Consider the following 22,106-nt stretch of genomic DNA (forward strand, 5'->3'; position numbering starts at 1 on the left):
TTGGAATCCTGGGTTCAAATCCTGTTCCTCCACTCCACAGGGGTGTGAGCTTGGACACGTTGCTGAATTGCCCTGTACCTCAGTTTCCCCTTCTGTAAACCAGGGTTAGTTCTGCTCCCTACTCACAGGGCTGTTGTCAGGGGGAAATGAGCTAGACGTGCAAAGCCCTTAGAACTCTACCTGTGAACTGAAAGCACCCATGTGTGCTAACAGTCATCGTCCTCTTCCTCTCTGCGTTATCATTTAGGGCAGCTTCCGGGAGGCAGAGGCGTTGGCAAAGTGACGGACAGCAGCCGCGCTGGACTTAGCCACTTGCTTCGGGGTCCTAGCTCTGCCCCCGACTCTATCTGGGTACGCAACTCGGACCACTTTGTTTTCTCCCGCAGCCCCAGGCAGCTCATCTGTGTGATGGGGATGCACACTGTGCACCCGACAGTAGTGGTGGTGGCTGAGCTGAGATGCCCAGCCCGCGCCTGCTCACAGCGCCCTGGTGCGCTCAGGAAAGGGGGCTATTGAAATCCTTAGTCCATCCTAGCGGTGACGGCCCCCGCTGTCACAGTGGCGGAGTCATCCAGCCTCTCGGCCTCAGTGTGTTCATCTGTAAAAGGGAGCCACCTACAAGGGCTGCTGGGGATGTTCTCTCACCGGGTTTGGGAAGAGCGTATGGTCAAGTGCAACATCCTACATGACGGCAAGAGATCGGTTTGAGGATGGCGTCCTCCTCGCTCATTAGGAGCAAAGGCTGAGCCAAATGTCCGCGGGAAGTGCAGCGCTGCCTAAACGCATTCTGCAGGGGTGTTTATTCAGCTTTGTTCTGGGAAGCCAGACTTTGGGGCTAGAAGATATGACACGTAGCCTCTCTCTCCCTTTCTTATTCTTTACCTGGTCCCGAGATGATTTCAAGTGGAAAACTCTATCAGGATGTGTTTGCCTCCTTTCCAAATGTATTGACTTGACTAAATGGGAGCCCGTATCCCAGTATGGTTTTTGCACACAATGTTTACCCTTTAAATACTCATGCCCGATGCACCGGTGCTGAGCGATGCACTTCCTGTCCATATGCTCTGGGTGTGTGCCTCTCAGCCCATCTCTTCACCCCTAGGAGTGAGGTCATTCTCTCCCCCTTCCACCTCTCTGGTCTTCCAACTCTGCTTCCCCTTAAAACCTTCCATCTTTCACCTGCTTGCGCAGCACTGCCTGTTGGAGGCGGGTGTGACACGAGGTGGGAGGCGGGTCCTGCTGCGTGAACACAGCCCCTGAGAGCAATTGCAGGCTGCCATTTGGTTTTGCTCGTCTTGGGTTTCACAGTTATTTCCAAGTACCCAGGGTTGTCCATCATGGAGCACCACGGGGTTTAGGGCCCAGTTAGGGTCATTTTGTCGAGTCTCATGGGGTTTGAGGGTGAGGGAGCCACTCAGCACAGGGCCAGACCGTAATAACAGGTCCTGGAGTCAGCTTTTTCATAAGTCACTCTCTTGTATGGCTCCTATTGCATAATGGATTGGAAACAGGACTTTAGCACAGTGTTTAGAGATAAAAGCTCGAGGTCCGATCCTTAGGCTCTGTCAACCACTAATCAAATGGCCTTGGGCATGGCATTTTGTCCGTCTTTAGTCTCCTTTTTCTTATATGGAAAACGGGCTAAAAGCAGTTAATTCATGGTTGCTGGGATACTTGGAAGGATGCGTTGTAAAATGTAATGTGGTGTATACAGGTGAGTTATCACTCTTGCTTCTCCTAAGAGTTGCAACTACAACTGTTTCTTCCCATCCCAATTATATCCCTTCTGTGTGTGTGTGTGTGTGTGTGTGCGTGTGTCCTATATTTTAACCAGACTGCTGGGTGAATTTTTTTCAAGGTCATTAGCCACGTAATTGCATTATATATAATGGGACTGTACATAATCAGTTCACACTGCTCCTCGAGAATTAGTGTGAAGTCTGACTTACATATTTTGGTGCTCATCATGCTTTTATTACCCTCAGGTACATTACTTACAATATAGTTACACAAACAAATGGTGATCATTGTTCTGCTTACTAAAGGTTCACAACAGACTCCACTTTAGTCCTGCAAAAAGTTCATTCATAAGGAATACCATGGTTTTTTTCGGACTACAAGACGCCCCCCCCCTCCCCGCCCCAGGGAGGAATAATGGTTGTTAATGCTGCTGTTGAGTTCTGTTTACATTTACATGGGTGAAATGTTATGTTATTTATGTTATTCAATATTTTACCACATTTTTTTGCTTCAAAATTTTTTCCCCATTTTCCTCTAAAACCTAAGTGCATCTTATGGTCCGAAAAATACAGTATGTTAGGTGTTAAAAAGGAAACTAACACTGCTAAAGTGTTTCAAAACATTCTGTGGTCTGAGGTATTGCCCTGTTTACTTCTGTACTTTGCCGTGTTTAATGCACACGTTTTTGTCCAAATATTTGAGGGGAAAGAATAATCCCGTGTATAATGCGCACAAAAATGTGGTGTGCATTATACGTGACAGAAGATGGTAATTAGTGTAACGATGTTTTTCTTAATGCATACTGGACAGGTAAATGTCTGCATGGCTCATTATAATTATGAATTACAACAGTCTGGATTATTAGGGTTTATCATTATGGCACATGCCGAAATCTGGCAAATTCCTCAAAGTCCAGTAACGACTAGGAGATGGATAGATATTCTCACTGTTGAAACGTGTTTTCCTTGTCATGGCCCATGTAGCCAATGGCTACCGTCCTCATGAGAAGCCCAGTAGGTTGAATCGATTTTTGTCTTTGCAATGTGTTATATATTGCTTCTGCTTACTCTTTTGTTTTCTAGGCTCATTTTATGGCATCTTTTTAGTACTTTGAAATCAACATGGGCCCACGGCACCATCTGCAGACTCACTGACTTCTGTTAGGCAGATGCTACTTTCGACACACTGCACATTCTCTGCGATACGCGGCGTTTGGAAGCAGAGCGTCTGAATCCAAGCCATTCTCAGTTCCCATTCTCAGTGAGAGATATATAAGAGGATGGTAGCTTCATTTTAGTTTCTATTACAGACCGCACATGGCTTTCCACTGCCCCCCTGCCCCCGCTACCCATTGAAGAGGTGGCTACTTCACCACTCACGTAACACCCAGGCCTGCTCTTGGGGCGCGAACCCTGGGACAGGTTTTACCGTTCTCAGGATAATTCCAGGGTAGAGAAGATGTGTCTTTTATGTCAAGAATGAACTGCGTTACATTTGTGCAAACATACCTTCTCCGGAACTGTGCTTAGCAACACTCCTTAAGTAGTATTAGCAATACTCCTTAAGAGTATTAGCAATACTACTTAAGAGGTCTCCCCTCTCCAAGACAACCATGAAAGGGACAAACTGGCCTTATGGGCCTCCTGATATGATGCACTAAGGAGTGTACAAACTCCCTCATGCTGCTCGGCTCAAAAGGCAGAAGAACCTCAGTGTCATCAGGAAGAAACATCCAAGAAACCCAAATTGGACAAAGTAACTGATCAGTGCTCCTCATAACATGTCACTTTCAGGAGACTAAAATGATGTGACCACTAAGTGCAAAATGGGATCCTGGAGTGGATCCTGTTCTAGAAAAAAAACTGACGTCACAGACACTTCGGGAGACAAGTGGCAACATGTCCATATGGACTGCGATTCAGAGCACTGCAATGAACCAGTGTTGAATTTCCTGAGTTTGTTCATTGCACAATGATTACAAGAAAATGTCCTTGGTCCTAGAAGATACAGACGGAAGCACTTAGGGGTAAATGAGCCTCATTTTGGTCACTGACATTCATGTGGTTCAGAAACAGTGTGTGTGTTGGGGAGAGGACACACACACAGACACTAAAGATAAAGTAAATGTGGTCAAAGGCAAACAACGGGTGAATCGGGTTGCAGGGCATCAAAGAGCTCTTTTACTACGCTTGCAACTTTTTCATAACCATGAAATTATTTCAAAATCCAAAGTAAAACTAAAAAAAAACCACCATGGAATTATTTTAGAAAGCATGGCCATTGGGGTGGGGGGACAGAGATCTCAAAATTAAACAGTTCAAGGAAAGAACGCTGCACTTAATTTACCCCAAACATTCTTATAATGTGGCCCCATTCTCACGTACCTGGACGTAGAGATACTCGAAAGCAACTGGATCTCTCCTTAACAGGTCGATGGGATCCTTGGGGACAAAGCTAATTCGGAAAAGACACCTCATCTTATGGGAGCTGGGTCGCTGTGTGACCTGGAAGAGCAGATCGATGATTAGAGTCCTCAGTGGTGACTGCGAGATGGCTGAGGCACACAGAAGCAAAGGCAACCTTCTTTGAGGAAAGAAATGGTTGAAGCTCTTTTAATATTTGCCATGCATACTCATCCCCTGAAAACCGCCCAGACCTGGTGGCTTAGGCTGAGTTCCCCGGAAGCAGACCCTGACAGCAGGGACTAAGGAAGTGCTCCCAGGAGAGGCCAGCACGGAGGCGGGGCGAGCGGGGCAGGCAGGGGAGGATGCTGAGCAAGTGCGTGGTACCCAGCGGGGCTTGGCCCACAGTCCGTCCCTCGGGGGACTCTGCAGGGTAACCTACACCACAGAGCTGCGGGACCTGAGCCAAAGAAGCACAGACAGGTCCCTGGCTTCCGGCTGTCTCAGGGGGATGTGACTTTCCAGGACGGACAGAATGTGCACTCAGCGTCTGAGAGTGCTTCTGAGGGTGCTGGGTGTTGTTCAGCACACCAAAGCTAGGGTGGGGGTGGCAGCTACAAAAGAGGACAAAGTCTTGATACCATGACACTGCTCAAATCCGATGAAGTTGTGAAGAATACAATACAGATTGCTCAGGTTAAATTAAGGGCCATGGTGCCAGCACAGCATGTGCTAATGACTAGGTGTTAGTTTCTTAACTCCTTTTGTAACAAAAGGTAATCAATCAATGAATAGTAGGTGCTTAGTACACAGTTGAATGAATGAAAACACACTGGACTCTGAGATAGTAGGTAAAACCTCTCCGATAACCCCAAAGAAGCCAACGCGATGAAATGCAGGCCATTGTAGCATGAGCCAGCGTGGCTGTCCTGCTTATAGTTTTTGCATTTGTATGTACTTTTCAAGGCACAAATATGCAGTCTCATGGACTTGTAACTGCTTTTATGCAAGGGACACATCTCGAAAACCAAAAATGCTTGTGAATTGCAATTGCGAAATTCAAAACAATTATAGCACTAGCTTTATCGCGCTGCATGGTGTGTGCATGTGCGTGCGCGTCTATAGGCTTGTAGTGTACACGGCTAACTTCACTGAGTAGAAGAATTTCAATGGGAGAACACACCCTGTTTTGAAAGGTACACTGGGCAGGGTTGCAAAGCAGCGAGCGTGGACCCATGAGACGGAGGGCTGTGGACTGCTCCACCACGGACGACGGTGAAGGAAAGCAGGAAGGAGGAAATAGGAACCTTTGGCCTTTTTTAAAGTCCTGTTGTCACTGACCTCTCCCACGTGAGAGGAACTGGTTGAGGTCCCTTAGACAGCCAACAAAGACTCTGCCGTGTGGAATTACAAGGAAAGTCAGGGCGCAGTGCTGAATTCAACCGCCAAGTAGCCTGCTTGTCTCCCCAGAGAACGGATGGGGGTGGCATCTTGCCCATTAGGACCCGGGACACATTGGTGGATCCCATATTTCCGGCAGGCAGGACTGGGCCAGGGAGTTCAGGCTTCTGAAAGTGTCCGAGGTATATACCCAGAACTTTCCATGGCTAATGTAATTTTCCCTTCATGTAAATAATCCTGGAAACCATTGCCTCTTAATGGTTTCCAGAGATCGATTATGAAAACAGGTGAACACCTCATTAGCATGGCATAAAATATCCCTCTACAGAGCCACATTCTCGAGGAGTGGCTGCTGAGCCTTTGAATGATAAATCTGTTCCTGAGACCAACTGACAGTCTGTGAAAAATGGACAAAAAGGGAAACATCACCTTGAGGTGTAAAATCCATTATTAATGCCAGCGCTCCCTTTAGCAGGGCTACCCAGCGAGGAGGCGAGCACATTTAAAGGGTTTCAGGCTGGGGGGCATTCCGGGGCCAGGCAGTCTCTGCTCACGGCAGCAGCGCAAGCGATCAGGGTCATCTCACTCACCTGAGTCAGGGTCTCCTGTTCGTGCAGCAGCAGCAGCTTGCTTCCGGCCCCTTCGGTCCTCTGCTCCAGCATGAGGGAGAAGTGTTCGATGCCTTTGATGGAGAGCTTCTCTTGAAGAGTTAAGATGACATCCTTGGAGAGGAAACATTGTCAAGATGGAATCAAAACCGAAGGAGCTCTCCTGGGGCGTCTACCATGACTGAGAAGTGTTGCCCACATAGACTTCAGATCTGTAGGTGTTACACTTTGATTGGTTCTGAAGCTCGATGCTCCAAAGATCCAAACAGATATAGGAACGAGGCCTTCTCTTTTACCCTTTTCCTGGCCCACCCAGGAAATCTCTTTGGGGTTCAGGAAGAGGCAACAAAGTGAATAATGGGGGGAGGTGCTTACCTATCAGCTAAGGTTTTAGTGCAGAAAGGTTATTTTTTAAAAGATTTTATTTATTTATTTTTAGAGAGAGGGAAAGGGAGGGAGAAAGAGAGAAGGAGAGAAACATCAACATGTGGTTGCTTCTCAGGTGCCCCCAACCAGGGACCTGGCCCACAACCTAGCCATGTGCCCTGACTGGGAATCGAACTAGCAGCCCCTCGGTTCGCAGGCTGGCATTCAATCCACTGAGCCACACCAGCCAGGGCGCAGAGAGGTTATTAATAGATTGTGCAGTGTGGTCCATTCAGCTCTCCTATTTTCTACATAGGATGGTAATGAAACCACGTCTGAAAATGGTCTACCCCAGGGGTCGGCAAAATGATGCCTGTGTGCCAAATCTGGCCCACCATCTGTTTGTGTGAATAAAGTTTTATTGGCACACAGTCACACGTATCCGTTTATGTGTCATCTCTGGCGGCTTCCCCACTCTGGGTCAGCTGAGTTGAGTAGTTACAAGAGACAGAGTGGCCTTTGAAACGTACTATTCTTGCTCTCTGCCCTTTACAGAAAAAGCTTGCCAACCCCTAGCCTACCGTTTTGTAACGTGGTAATAAGGTATGTGTGGGCTCTGAAAACGGTCTGGTTTCTAACCCCTGCTGTGCCTCATATTAGCTGCGCAGCTTAGAGCAAGTTGTTTAACCTCTAAGTATCTTAGTGTCTCTATCTGTAAACTGGGGATAGTGATAATACTTGCCTCAGAATACATATGAGGACTCAACAAGTTCACACACAGAAAGTGTCTGTTTACAGCACAGTCCGGCACTGAGTTAGGGCACTCTAACAATATGCATACATGAGCTGTTCTTTTAAATCTCTGGGGAAGGTAGAATGAGCAAGCTTCATCAGCAAGCCTTGAAAGGACTAAACATCTGGGATCAGAAAGGTGTTCCAGACACAAACACGTGTTCCCCAGAATGCAAAGCCGTAATGTCTTCCACCGTTACTTTTCTCATGTACTTGAAAAGCGTCAATGATCTCTCTTCAAAATGATTTATACTCAAGTGTTAAACATCCCATAGAGTGCTGAGTGATATTCAATCGGGGCAATTCCCCCCCCCCCCCACCCCCCCACAGCAACACTTGGCAACCTCTGGAGATAGTTTTGGTCGTCACAATGGCATTGAGGAGGCTGGGCATGGAGGGACGCTACTCAGTGTCTTGCCATGTACAAGACAGCCCCGGCAACACAGAATTATCCGGTCTGAAGTATCAACAATGCCAAGATAGAGAAACACTGCCGCACGTTGAATTGTTTGTTCGTTTTCTGATCTTTCCAAGGTTTTGACTGTTCACTGTGTACTTTTTTTCAATGCCTTCAGGCCCCTTTAAAACAAAGATCCCCACCCCTATCCACCCTCCAAATAATCATTCACCAGAAATGCCTTGACTATATTGACTTTCATAAGAAGACTTTCTGTTGCATAATTTTTCGCTCAAGGCCCAGAAAAGAGAAAACAAGACTAATCTTTGTGTAAGAACACACACTTTCTAAAACCTCTTGAATCACCGGGCAGGACACTGGGCAATCCATAGCAACGCTTTGTTCCTATTGCGACTCTGTAGCGAGATTTCTGGCAATTTTTATTAGACAGCGTCACATCCCTCTCATAACTATACCATTTCCACCTTATGCCTACCAGCCCGTGTCTGGTGTGATAATAAGGCTGTTAGGTACAAGATCACTGCAATTCCATGGGAACTTTTTGCATTGCTACCTGTCTTGTCATTGTCGTCTGCCATCTTCAGGGAAATGAAACCCAGTCTAGGGTGGGTTCCTGCCATAAAGAGGGCAGAGGGAATTGTACAACAGGAATCAGTCTCTGCGAAATTCAGATTTATTTCTGTTAAAAAAAGGCATCCAAGTCTTTACCGAGATCTTTGGGTGGGCGTGGGGTGCAATGACAAGAAGCTTTTCTGACCAGCTGATGTCACGGAATAAGGCCATTGCATCTGAGAGATCTGGAATAATGCAGCTCTGTAGATTACGTCAGGTGTCTGCAAACCATGGCCTGTGGGTCAAATCTGGCCATGCCCATTCATTTATATAGTGTCTGTGCAGTGAACAAATTCATTACTCCTGACTCTTGGGAGGTAACTCCTCTAACTGTGGGCTGTTTTGCCTAATAGGAGCAGCTTGGTTTACTTGGGGAGCTGGGGCCACGCCAGAGAGTCCATGCTAACACTGTGGCTTATGCTGGGGATCTTGGGCCGTGTGGGGATCAGCTGCAGCTCCGGAGGGGCTGGATGCTGAGGTCAGCCGCACAGGTGGTCAGCTGTGTCTGTGGAGCCAATGAGCAATGGAAACTGCACGCCAACGCTCAAGTGAGCTTCCCTGGTTGTGGGGGGAGGGACCCTGTGCATGTTGTCACACATCAGGGCCGGGAGAAAACCCCGTATAACTCCACCGGGAGAGGATGGGTGCAAGCTCTATGCCTAATCTCTACTGCCCTATACACGTTTTCCTATTGTTGATTTCAGTGTGTATCCTTTTGCTGTAAAAGACTGGAACTGTGAGCATAACAATTTGCTGAGTTCTGCGAGGTCTCCAAGTGCATTATTGAACTTGAGAGTGGTGTTAAGGAGTCCCTGAACCCACCTTTCTGGGGCTACTGTCCCGATACAGTAGGACAGATGGGTCGTGGCAACAGAGATCAAATGTCTCACAAAGGCCTAAAATATTTACTCTTGAGGCCTTTCCAGAGAAGGTTCGCCAACCCCTAAGTTAGCTGATCAATCATTGGAGTAACATCTCGTTCTCCATTGATTTTGAGTAGGAATAAAGGAAAAGGATGTTTTAAGTCATCACCCTTTAAACTCAGCAATCTTGTCTGAGGGGAGTTCATATTTCATCTGGAATGATTTGAAGATGAGTTAAATGCTCTATCATCAATTTACTCTTATGGTCTGCTCTATTACCTGCTAAATCACAACCTATTTAAAGCAATGCAAAACAAGCTGCTTGCCGGCATCATGATAATAACGCAGTGAGTGGGCTTTGCACAAGCACTTCCACTCATAAGATTTATGCTGATTAATTAAAAAACCCTGAGAATTAGGGTATGGCTATTAATAGACATTTTAAACACACAGCCGATATTCTCCTGATACATTACTGTACAGAACGTCACTGGGTACTTTTTTATTTTACCTCAATAAAATGGCATTTGAAGAAAGCCTCTTTTACGCTGATGGAGCATTAGGGAGCAATCAATTTCTGAATGTGATTTTGTTCAATTAAAAAAAAAGTGTGTAGTTTTTTTTTTCCATAGGAAGGAAGTATGGGGAGAAAAACCGACATGTTTTGTTTTAATCCCAATTATGCAAACTCACCTGTGACTTTGAAATACAGTAGTCCCCCCTTATCTGCAGTTTCGCTTTCCGCGGTTTCAATTACCTGCGGTCAGCTGCAGTCCAAACGTATTGAATAGAAAATTGCACAAATACGGAATTTATAAGTATTGAACTGCATGCTGCTCTGAGTAGTGTGATAAAATCTCGCTCCATCCCACTCGGGATGTGACTCATCCCTTTGTCCGGGGTCTCCACACCATACCCACTCCAACTGTTAGTCACTTAGCAGCCGTCTCAGTTATCACATTGACTGTGGAGGTGTCGCAGTGCTTGTGTTCCGGCCACCCTTATTTGACCTCCTAATGGCCGCAGAGCACAAGACTAGTGATCCTGGCACTTCAGAGAGGCCAAAGGGAAATCATGAAAAGCTTCTTTTCAGTGCAAAGGTGTGCAAGTATAGGAAAAGACAGAGTACCTATAGGGTCCGTTACCATCTGCAGTTTCGGCATCCGCTGGGGAGTCTTTGAAGGTATCCCCCGTGGACAGGGGGGGACTACTGTAATTGAATTGTTTTGTGACTCTTTGTTTTCACCTCTTCTCCTGACATGCGCGCCTCATTTCTGCCCGTTATGCATCACATCATTTCCATGAAAGTGGTTACAGGGATTGAAAGTAAATGTTATTTTTGCATTACCCTACCCCCTCGTTTTTGCTGGACACCAAAGTAGCAGACATTCAATTAACAGCTAACGTATTAATCTTCTGGGTGGCTAACATTGCTGAGACATCACGCTGGCTTTGGGCAGGGTGCCAAGTCTTCTTGGTGACGGTCAGGCTATTTTAATTAATCTGAAGTTGCATTAAAATGACACGCTCTAGTGCTTCTTCACTGATAGCATATTATATAGTTTTGTAGCGTGCACGCGCACACACACACACACAGCAGAACCTTCTTAGTTTATGCTTTTTGTTTGGGTTTGCTTTTAAGTACTCGAACACTACCTATTGGGAAGCACTCGAAAACAGTCTCAGAAATGAACAGTTCGGAAAGGGGATCCTGTGCCACAAGACTCACAGTGCAGCCTTCCCTTCCGCTCTGACAGGGTCAGGGACAGCGCTCAGTGGGCCCTCTTACCTTTATGGAGGTGCTGGAGTCAAAGCGAAATGACTTGGTCTGCCCATTTTCCAGATAGACTTTCAAAACATTTGGCATAAAAAGAAGTGAGTTATCCTTAACAGTTTCCTGTTTGACAACAACAAAAAGAGGGAAGGGTTTTACGTCAGTAGGACTACAATTCTGCTCTTTGCAGCCGCCACACATATCTACAAGGTATTGTAACGCAACATCGAAAACAGAATTGAACTCTCTGAGGCCAGCCAAGGTGTCCCTTCGGTGAGATCCAAGTTCAGTTATTCACAGAGAAATTCTTCTTTTCCAGCCACAGATAAATCAGTTGATTCAAATCAAAGACCAACCTTTGCCCATCAGAAAGTCAATCAGATGAGGTTTTTTAAATTTATTTTTAGAGAGGGAAGGGAGGGAGAAAGAGAGAGAGAGAGAGACATCCATGTGCGGTTGCTGGGGGCCGTGGTCTGCAACCCAGGCATGTGCCCTGACTGGGAATCGAACCTGTGATGCTTTGGTTCGCAGCCCATGCTCAATCCACTGAGCTACGCCAGCCAGGGCTGTGTGTTTTTTTTAAATCAAGGTTTCCCATTGGAAAATACAATGGAAGTGACCCCTTTGTGAAGAAGCCGCAGTGTTTGGGACCACACGCCCGCCCAGACCATAGCAGAGCGGAACGAGCACCAGCTATGGAGATGTTTGATGGGATGCTTGCCAGAGGTAATGACAGGGAATCACAAGTGTTACTCAGCTTTGAGAATAAAGTTATTTTGTGAAACAGTCTTTAGCTCATTAAAGTACATTCCCCAAACTCAAAGGGGATGACATTTAAGGAATGGGTTCATGTACGGATGGAGTGAACACCAAGTCCCTAGCGGACAGATGATAATTTAAAAATAACTCAGAAAGAGGTGTCTGAAACACAACCCAAAGTAAACAAAAGAAACCTACTTCCTGGAGTGTTTTCTCTAACTGGAAGAAGGGAGAGACAAAAGGGGGAGAAAGAAGGCATGTGGGCCAAGTTCCACAATCCTTGCAGTGCACTGCGTTGCTTACACATGTGCTTGCCCATGAAGTCACAGGCGTCCAGGAGAACTCAGCCATCGTGCGACCGTAGTTCCTTGTTTCACAGATGAGGAAACTGAAGATGACATGTTCAGAGACTTGCTAATGTCCTACAGGCAGTCCATGAGGATTCAATCCCTAACTATTTCTTTTTTTTTAAAGATTTTAAAAAAGATTTTATGTATTTCTTTTTAGAGAGGGAAGGGAGGGAGAAAGAGAGAGAAACATCCATGTGCGGTTGCTGGGGGCCTCGGCCTGCAACCCAGGCATGTGCCCTGACTGGGAATCGAACCTGCGATGCTTTGGTTCGCAGCCCGCGTTCAATCCACTGAGCTACGTCAGCCAGTGCCAATCCCTAACTATTTCTGGAACAGGCTTTGTGCCTTTCACTTCCTATTTCTTTCTCTGAGATCCCTTCCTCTCCTTTCTATACTTCACACCCGACTTCTCGGCTACCCAATCCTGTGAGTTCATTTGGCTTCAAGTCGGGAAGACAAGACACACAATGACCCGGAAGAGCAGACCGGAAATGAAGAGGGTCACAAAGCCCGAGGAGCAGACTTGTGACTGAATGTCCCTGCCACACACAGGGCCGTTGTGAGGCAGCAGAGGCTGCACAAGATGATCCGCCCCCCAGACCGCACCAGCTCCCTCACACACCAGCTGCCCAGAATGAGCCCTGTTCTATTCAGGAACATGCTCAAACTGCCATAGCAGCCTCTAGTGTCCCAGTCTCTCTAGAGATGCATAAACTGGTCGCCCAGTCTCATGCCCAGAAGCTTGACCAAAGATGAGGGAAGTTTCACATGGTCTTCTGTGATACTGTGATTCCCTCATGGCTGGAACCTTCCAGCCTTAAGCTGAATGGCCTTGCTCTGAAATGATCGTGTACCGGCAACTCTGCATCCAGAGTGATGGGAACCCGCGGACTGAGCAGAACACACCATAGAGTGAAGCAAGGCAGAGGAGATGGGGAGATAGATGAGTGATTGGTAGGACAAGGCCACGGCTCAATGCTCACAGGGCAGCACAGTAATAGCCTTATGCCTCCTCCTCCCATGAGCATCCCAATAGTATGAGAGATTGGCCAGCCAAGCCCCTGGATTGCAAGCAGGGCAGACCGAGGTCAGCAAGCTTAGTCCAGAAGGTACTTGGACAATGAACGCTTTCCCAAATATGTCTGGGCTTACATCTCCAAACTCAGATCCAGGACCATGCTCAGGAGAGAGTGAGCAAGTCACATCAAGCACGATGCACTGAGATTTCCCCCTTGTGAGCTTATTTAAACAGCACCAACAATGCCCATAAAACCTCAACCAAAAGAAGCTGGCACTTCAAAGGTCCAAAAAGTAATCGTGCCCTAGATGCCAGCTTTCTAAAAACTAAAAACATTCTGCTATATTTTTTGGAGAAAGTTGAAAATAAAGTATCATATTAACGTTTGCACTATTGAAGTTGGAGATCGGTGATGTGTCTGAGCAATCATGATGTCCATCAAGACCTATTGGTGCAAATCTTGGCAGTAGTTTTTCACTTCTGGTTGGATATACGAAGGTTTCCCATCATTTGAACTTCTTCCCGTTTTGATTAGTTGAAAGGATAAAGACATTTTATTTCGGATAAGGAAACACAGTAGTGACAACACAATACCTTTTTCAAAATACACAAGGGGCTGTCATGGAAGGGTGCTTAGTTGGCAGAATAGGAAAAAAAATAAGTGGGAGTTTCAAAGAGGCATATTTTACTCCAAATGGGGCAAAGATAGTGACCTCCAATCAAATGAACCCCTTGGCATAATAGTGAGGTTTCTGACAGTGGAAGCGTTCAGGGACATACTGGACTATTCTGGATTCTGCAACCATTAGAGAGAACACACACATCAGGCACGACCCGGTGACCACTGAAGCCCTTTACAATCCTGAGGTTTGATGCCCTGCTGAAATCCACCACTGATTTCACAATGATCGGTTGACTCGCTCTGAGTCCCAAGCAGACGACTGTCACTCACCGACACCTGGCCGTTGATGATGACCTCCTCGGAGAAGCGCACTTTGACGGGATTGGACTTTAATCTGGCCTTTTTTGCAGCACTAATAAATGCTGATTTGGGCGACTAAAAAAAAGGAAAGAAAGAAAACATGTGATCTGATTATGGGTCACACAACGCAAACCTTGTAACAGTTGTTTTCCGTCTTTATCCTTGCAGCTATATAATATTTTTGAGCATTTGGTACATGGCCAAATCAAGGAGGAAATATGAACTATAGATGTGATCAAAAAACCCTGTCACGCACGTACAGCGATAAGTTGGATTCAGTCACCAGACCAGAACTACAAACAGCATGTTCCACATTCATTTACTTACTTACTTACTTACTTACTTATTTATTTCTAGAGAGGGAAGGGAGATAGAGAGAGAGAGAAACATCAATGTACGGTTGCTGGGGGTCATGGCCTGCAACCCAGGCATGTGCCCTGACTGGGAATCGAACCTGTGACACTAACGTTCTTACTGAGCACATCTCCAAGGACCTTTTTTGCATGACGGCTGTCAGAGTACTTAAATCCCGATTTTAATAGAGACATGATGAGTACGTAGAAGGCGAAGTGGTGGCCAAATGTAATGCTGGGTTTATGATGAGTGGGTCACTAATTACCTTTTTGGATAAGGTGAAGAAGAGCCATGGATAGTTCTAAAATGACTGATCATCTCATTGTTATTCACATTAAGGGCGCATGGCTATGTGAGCAGGCAAGGACACACACACACACTGGCCCATGCTTCATTGCGCCCCAAACTTGAATTTCAGCCTCTTGTTGGTAACCTGTGATCCCATGGTCGTCCTGGGCAGGGTAGAGAGAATCCCTTGACTTAGAATTGCAAGTTGATCTCATATTCTGCCTTTTCTTACAGGCTTTTGGATTGTACTATCTTGTATTGGAAAGAGGGCTGGGAGACTCAGTTCTTCTTCCTCGGAAACCGAAAAGGGAACTGCAATGGGAAATCTTGCTCAGAAGGGTATTGTGATTCGGGGAGATCCCTCACTGCGTGATCTTGGTACATTTACTTCATCTGAGAATCATCCCTGTTGTAGAATTTTAATGAAGTCTGAGGGGAAGGAAATTCACATCGAGTAGGTATCTGCAGCACTTGTTTACTTTTGAAAAGACCTGCATTCTCTATTGAACCTAATAGAGAAGTAAATATTTTGTTTGAATCATGCAATTGCTATTTCATAGATTAAAGTGGTCAAGTATTGGAAACTGCTTATGGTTCAATGTAATGGATTTCATACTGTGTTGTCGTAAGACATTGAGGATGTGGTGTGAAGAATTCCAGTGATTGACTCTAGAATCAACATAGAGGCTCGACCTTCTGTGTATTGTGTTAATCTCAAGGCATAAATGCCAATTAGAGTGTCCCATACTTTGAATTGCAAGTAAAGTGGGGGGAAAAGGATTCTCATCTTTGTCAGTATTATATGATTTCATTCCATTTGTATGAAATATACAGAATAGGCAAATCCATAGAGAAAGAAGTAGATCAGTGGTTGCCAGAGGCTATGGGAGGGGAGAATGAGGAGTGAATATTTAATGGGTCTGGGCTTTCCTTTTGGGGTGATGAAAATTTCTGCAGCTAGATAGTGGCAATGGTTACACAAGATTTTGCATGTAGTTACGTAATGCCACAGATTTGCACACTTTAAAATGCTTAAAATTGTGTATTTATGTTATATGTATATACTAAATAATAAAATAGTTTTACTATAATATAAACCACTATAATGAAGTAAAATCACTGTTGAAAACACAATAAAATATGTGTGGGTAGATTCCTGGGGGGAGTTTTGCTTTAATACTGGGGGAATCCTGTTATTTTGATCAAAGTTCTCCTCCATACCCATCTACCCTTCACTCTGAGCCGTGTCAGAGAACTGGATGGATGGATGGTTTGACCTCCACAGCTTTAACTCCTCCACGTTTGCCAGATGTTTTAAGAGAATGACTTCCCTTCAAACAAAACAAAACAAAAACAAAGCAAGTTCTCTGAATGGCTATTCCTCAAAAATAACAGCTTTGAATAAGCTCAACGTGACTTTCAAAGTCCTACTCGCAGAGCTGAAGCGATGCCATTGGTGTCCTCATCGGCATCTTGGTAATTATAAGCCAAGTCCAGGAATGATGAACAAACAAATCGTATAGTGGTGAGTTCATTTGCTTATGATGTACAATTTCTTAGCTGAAGGGGAAACATTATTCTCCCTTAGTGGTTTTGAGCGGGTGATATTTACACTGGCACAATGAGTTTAGCACGAGTGAAGCGGCTGCAATAAAGCTACCCTGAACAGACAGTGCTAATTAGTTGAGATGTCTGGATATGCAGCGACACTCTACTTGTCTGGCATCATTCGGGAACGAAGGATTTCATATGTGCTCAACATGCCAGAGACTGGGGCTTATTACTCTATGCCTCTGAATTTTTGTAACGTAATGTCTTACCGTATTTTTCCATTTTTTAAAGATTTTATTTATTTATGTTTAGAGAGGGAAGGGAGGGAGAAAGAGAGAGAGAGAGAAACATCCATGTGCGGTTGCTGGGGGCCGTGGCCTGCAACCCAGGCATTTGCCTTGACTGGGAATCGAACCTGCGATGCTTTGGTTCGCAGCTCACACTCAATCCACTGAGCTACGCCAGCCAGGGCAACCATATTTTTCTAAAATGTTCTACATCATTCCTTGCCTCCATAAAAACGTACATGTAATAGAGCTTAACTTTTTAGGCATATCATTTGATGTATAATCTTACAATGCAGTGGTGTTCCCATGGGAGTAGATAGGGTTATTTGCCTCTGGGTAAGTGGCCCCATGTAGCAGAACTTATCAAGATGGGATGCCTCTGTCTTCTCTGTGTAGCCAGAGCATGCCCACTGCTTGTAGCCTCATCCTCACATTCATTCACCACACCCTAAGCAGAAACCTGGTAACATAGGAAAACCAGAAGGCAAACTAGATAGCTAAGGTCATTAAGCAAATGTTATTATACATGAATTTTGAAGTCTAACTAAGAATCTATACCAGTGCCTTTTTCTTGTTCTGGATTTGGGACTATTTTGTATCATGGATGTGCATTTTAAACATTACGTTCTCCATAATAAAAACATAAGCTCTTCACGTCTGAAGGTTACTGAATTAGAAGCAACACAGTCGTGGCTTATCCCAGCGGCTGGAGCTACTTGCGGTCCATGGGAGATGTAAACCAGTCATGCCTGCAGTTTTTACCCAGATCTCCCTTCGTGGCTCAAGAACTACACACCATGCCTACCACCAAAAGACCTGCTAAGGTCATTCTCAGCAATCTGCAGACCTGGTCATAAGCACTTCATCGCCTATGGTACAAAGGACAACTAACTACCATTTAGAATAATCAGATTCTCCTGCTGTTCATTGGTTTTAAGATAAGAAGGCCTCTAATCAATCCCTGAACCCCTTTCCAAATTTGCTTTTGCTAAGGTGGCCATGTTAAATGTGTGCCAAGCTCCTGATGATTTTAGGTGCTCTTAGAAGTCCCTAGAACATAGCTTGAAAACATTACATTAATAAAGATCACTTTCTGCCCTGGCTGGCGTAGCTCAGTGGATTGAGCACACGCTGCGAACCAAAGCATCACAGGTTCGATTCCCAGTCAGGGCACATGCCTGGGTTGCAGGCCACAGCCCCCAACAACTGCACATTGATGTTTCTCTCTCTCTTTTTCTCCCTCCCTTCCCTCTCTAAAATAAATATAAATAAAATCTTTAAAAAATACAAAAAATAAAGATCACTTTCTGAAAGTGAAGTGTAAGATCTTGAACTTGCAATCCCTGTAGCTTTACAGTGCTGCTTGTATAGGAGGCATTGAGAAAATGTTCGTGGATGAGTTAACTATCCCATAGTTACCCCTGGACAACTTAGTTTGGAGTACCCCTAAAACAGCCCCTAACACAAGGATTTACAAGCAGGTAGCTGGTTTGGGAGGTGCTGCCAGGAAGCACAGGTAGGTAAGCGGGGGAAAGGAGAAAGGTAAGTGGGGTAAGCCAATGCAGCTTTTATTGTTAAGTCAGGCACCGCTGTAAATAACTGAAATTTAACCCTCCTGGGAACCTTGGGAAGCAAGGCAGACCACACGCCCCAGAGTTATATTGACCGAGAAGAGGGGAAGCTGGGGCATTTATGCATCAGACCCTGGCAAGCAGTGATGGGATGGCTGCTCTCCTGGGAGGGGTCATTCTTCAAGAGCACTTCCGGTATGCCCCATGAGCATGCCCCTGTGGCCACAAAAAGCCCACAGGCAATGTGTCACTGGTGCTCTCAGTTGGAAACTGGGCTGGCATGCTTGACATGACACATGCGAAGGAAGTACAGTGCCAGTTCTCATAGCACCTGCTACACTGGGGCTTCCATGAGGAAGTCTGTAGCATCCCTCAGGTGCGTAGAACACACTGGAAGACAGGCAGGAAGTGAGAGGCAGGCAAATGGATCCCTTGGCTCTCTGGCCTAGAAGAAACCTGAAGGAATGTGACTCACGGTAGCTCAGGGACATCAGAACTGAAAATGACTTAGCCCAAGTCCCAGAGTTGGGGTTGTGCGAGGGCAGGTTATAGAGACTCTTTAAACACTCCCTGTCTCAGGTAGGGTTGAACTGGGAAGTTCTGGACTTGGGAACTGGGGAAAGGAAAGAAGAAAGAAACTGCACAAGAAAGATCTGTCACGAAACATAGCAACAGTACAAGGAAAGAAGAAATTGCATCAGAACCAAAGAAATAAAATTCATGAGTAGCTCGGAGATTCGCCTTCTAAAATTTCATCCCGAGGAAATACTACTAAATGCGGATTAGGATGTATACACAAAGATGTTCTTTGCAGAATTATTTATAATAGCAAAGCGTTAAAGACATTATGAAGGGCTCAATGATAGGGAGTAGGTTAAGTGAATCTTGGCTCAATGTAATGTTTTATAGTCACGTAGACGATGCTTATAAGCAGAATAAAATTGTACATATACTATGACCGCAGGTGTTGACAAGGTCTAGAGCAAAAGACTGAAGGAAATAGGCTAAAATGTTTACACTGGTGTCTCCGAGGAAAAGGTTGGCTGACACGTATTTTCTGCTTTTCTATTTCCTTCTAGACGTACACAATTTTTTTCCCAAGAAATAAACATGGTGGAGAGAGAGAGCGTGAACCCTCCATATTGCTGAAAAGAGAGGGTAACACCTATTAAGAATTATTTCTCCTGGCTGGCGTAGCTCAGTGGATTGAGCGCGGGCTGCGAACCAAAGTGTCGCAGGTTTGATTCCCAGCCAGGGTACATGGCTGGGTTGCAGGGTGTGACCCCCAGCAACCACACATTGATGTTTTTCTCTCTCTCTCTTTCTCCCTCCCTTCCTTCTCTAAAAATAAATAAATACAATCTTTAAAAAAAAGAATTATTTCTTCTCAAAGAATTTCAGGGATCCTAAGATCTTCTTCCAGGTCCCCTTTGACCTGGGCCTCATTAGAAATGGATGTTTGTGACTGGGGCACGTTGGGGTGCCCTGAGCCCAGGTGGAATACGGCAAGAGAGTGTAACTGTTGGCTCTCTCTCTTAACTGGACCTTATTATGCAGAGGGAATACAACATAAAAATGCTGTCCAGCAAATTGCAAAGAAATTAAAATGCTAATTTTTATTGTCCATCATAAAAATAAAATTTATGGATTTTCTTTTGGTCTGGTGGGTCCTCTGTTTCTCTATGTCAATCCTGATTGCCAAGAGAATGTTTGGAAAATAAATAAAAACCAATTTAAAATATTAGCCCTGGCTGGTGTGGCTTGGTGGATTGAGTGCTGGTGCGAGAACCAAAGGGTCGCTGGTTCGATTCCCAGTCAGGGCACATGCCTGGGTTGCGGGCCAGGTCCCCAGGTGGGGGCATGCAAGAGGCAACCACACATTGATGTTTTCCTCCCTATTTTTCTCCCTCCCTTAAACTCTCTAAAAACAATAAATACATAAATAAAATCTTACAAAGAAACAATTTGCTTGTAGGAAAATCCAAACACAAAAATGGAATAAAAATTTGCAATTTGTCCTTCTCTCATCTGCTTTCCTCTCTACATGTATCTTTTAAATAACTTTGGGATTTTCACTCCTTTATTACAACTCCTACCATTCAGAGGAGAAAAGAACCACCTTGCGCTAGGTCGGTAAGGGAAATCTTTAGGTGGGACAGTGGTTCCCAAGTGATGAAGATTTTCCTTCCCAGGGGACCTCTGGCAATGTCTGGAGACCTTTTTGGTTGTCACAACTAGGGGAGAGTTACTACTGCCATCTAGTGGGTGGAGGCCAGGGTTGCTGCACAGCATCTTAAAGAATACAATACAGCCCCCAGCACAGAGAATTCTCCAGCCCAAACGGGAATGGTGCCAACATTGAAAGACTCTAAGGTAGCATTTAGAATTTGTGCTGAGACTTGAAGGGTGAGAAGGATTCAACTAGGCCGAGGAGGCTGTGGGGTCAAATATGCCGTGGGCATTTCAGGAAGGAGGGCTGGTCAAAGGAAGTCAAAGATGAGGATACTTCGAAATAAGTGTGAGGGGCCAGTGACTCAGAAGAGCAGAGGTACTCTTGCTCTTCTTACGGGCTGTTGGCCATAAGAACATGCAATAGTGGCTCCTAAATGTTGTGGCTAAATGTTGACTTTCAATATAGCACAATAGCAAGCACCACCTGAAGGCTTAGAAAATTCCAGATTACCTGTTAAAAGGAAGTTCCATGACTCACCGAAGGTGATGGCGTTCATATGAATAACAAGTCAAGCAGACTCAAATTGCAAACAGAGCAAGCAAAACAAGTCACAACCCTTAACTGAAATGCAAAACTTGCCTCTCTTTCTCTAAGTTTACTACATGGACCAAAATGTTACCAAACACTGTCCAAATAACCTGGTTTGCAGTCCAATAGTTCTGATCTTGCATTGCTAATAGGTTAAAGTGGGGAGAGAGAACTCAAGCAAGGCAATGTAAACATGAAGTCCCCCCAGGAATTTATAACTGCTCAACCACTTGCTTATTATCGACGTTTACATTGGCATAGCCAAAATGGATTTGTCCACTGCAAAGAAAAGCTGTCTGGATAGATTTGCAGTAAGTGTGAGTGAGATGTTGGTTAATGGAGACAATTAAAAACAGACCACCTCTACTCTCCAGGGAAGGCATCGTGGAAGCAGGACACGGTGGGGCAGGCAGAGAACTTACCTATCTTATTGTTGGGAACTAGATCTCAAATCCTGATTCTCGTACCTCCTGTTGTCTCCTTAGTTTTCAAATCAAAAGGGGTGTGTATGTGTGTGCGTGCGTGCGTGCGTGTGTGTGTGTGCAGTTTAATGAGAGAAATGGGACTAAAAGTAACAGTCAATATTAAGGTGTTTTTTTCTCCTCCGCGGTGTAATTTGTTGTCTCGGTTAATTCTATTCGTGCTCTGATCAGACCGTTGAGTACATGTCATTTCCTGCCTAAAATGCCTAGCCCATAGCGCTTAGGAGGAAAAGTCTGAAGCGAGGAGTTAAAGAGTTTGGTTCGAAGATGGAGGCCGGCAGACACCAGGACATTTCATCGACGTGGCAACCCTCCAACTCTACGGGGGAGACAGTGGAGGCATAACCAGGTAGGAAGCACTGCGCTGCATGTGGAGGCCACACAGGTACCGACAGTCCACGTTTCAGGAAAAATCTGAGGGAATTTGCTTCAGCATTTTTTTCATCCAACTGACAAGGGATGAAATTCACAAGCGATGGCAGATCTATAGACAGTAAATGAACAGTGTCCTGGGTCTGAGGGCGGGAGGGCTTTCATTGTAAGTGGGAATGAGGCACCTCATTGGGGTGGCTGACGTGCTTTCAAACTGGATTGGGGTTAAGGCTGTGTACTTCAGCAAATTTTATAAAGGTCACTGAGTTGCACATTTTTTCTCTTTTATTGAATTTATTGGGGTGATACTGGTGAATACAATTATACAGGTTTCAGGTGTACAGTTCTATGACAC

The 22,106-nt window shown here is 45.2% G+C and overlaps 1 protein-coding gene across 2 annotated transcripts in view; it reads right to left on the bottom strand.

The window, feature by feature from the left end:
• Nucleotides 1-22,106, bottom strand: part of FRMPD4 (FERM and PDZ domain containing 4) — a 434,157-nt gene that overhangs the window by 21,811 nt on the left and 390,240 nt on the right. For both annotated transcript variants that reach the window (XM_045856137.1, XM_045856138.1), the window contains exons 6-9: nt 14,056-14,160; nt 10,992-11,099; nt 6,134-6,265; nt 4,125-4,244 (exon numbers count right to left, since the gene is read on the bottom strand). In XM_045856137.1, coding sequence (XP_045712093.1) covers nt 4,125-4,244; nt 6,134-6,265; nt 10,992-11,099; nt 14,056-14,160 — 465 coding nt within the window. The remainder of the gene's footprint in view (nt 1-4,124; nt 4,245-6,133; nt 6,266-10,991; nt 11,100-14,055; nt 14,161-22,106) is intronic.

This window comes from Phyllostomus hastatus, unplaced genomic scaffold (assembly GCF_019186645.2).
Source record: "Phyllostomus hastatus isolate PE091 unplaced genomic scaffold, TTU_PhHast_1.1 phas_scaffold_12, whole genome shotgun sequence".
Taxonomy (NCBI): domain Eukaryota; kingdom Metazoa; phylum Chordata; class Mammalia; order Chiroptera; family Phyllostomidae; genus Phyllostomus; species Phyllostomus hastatus.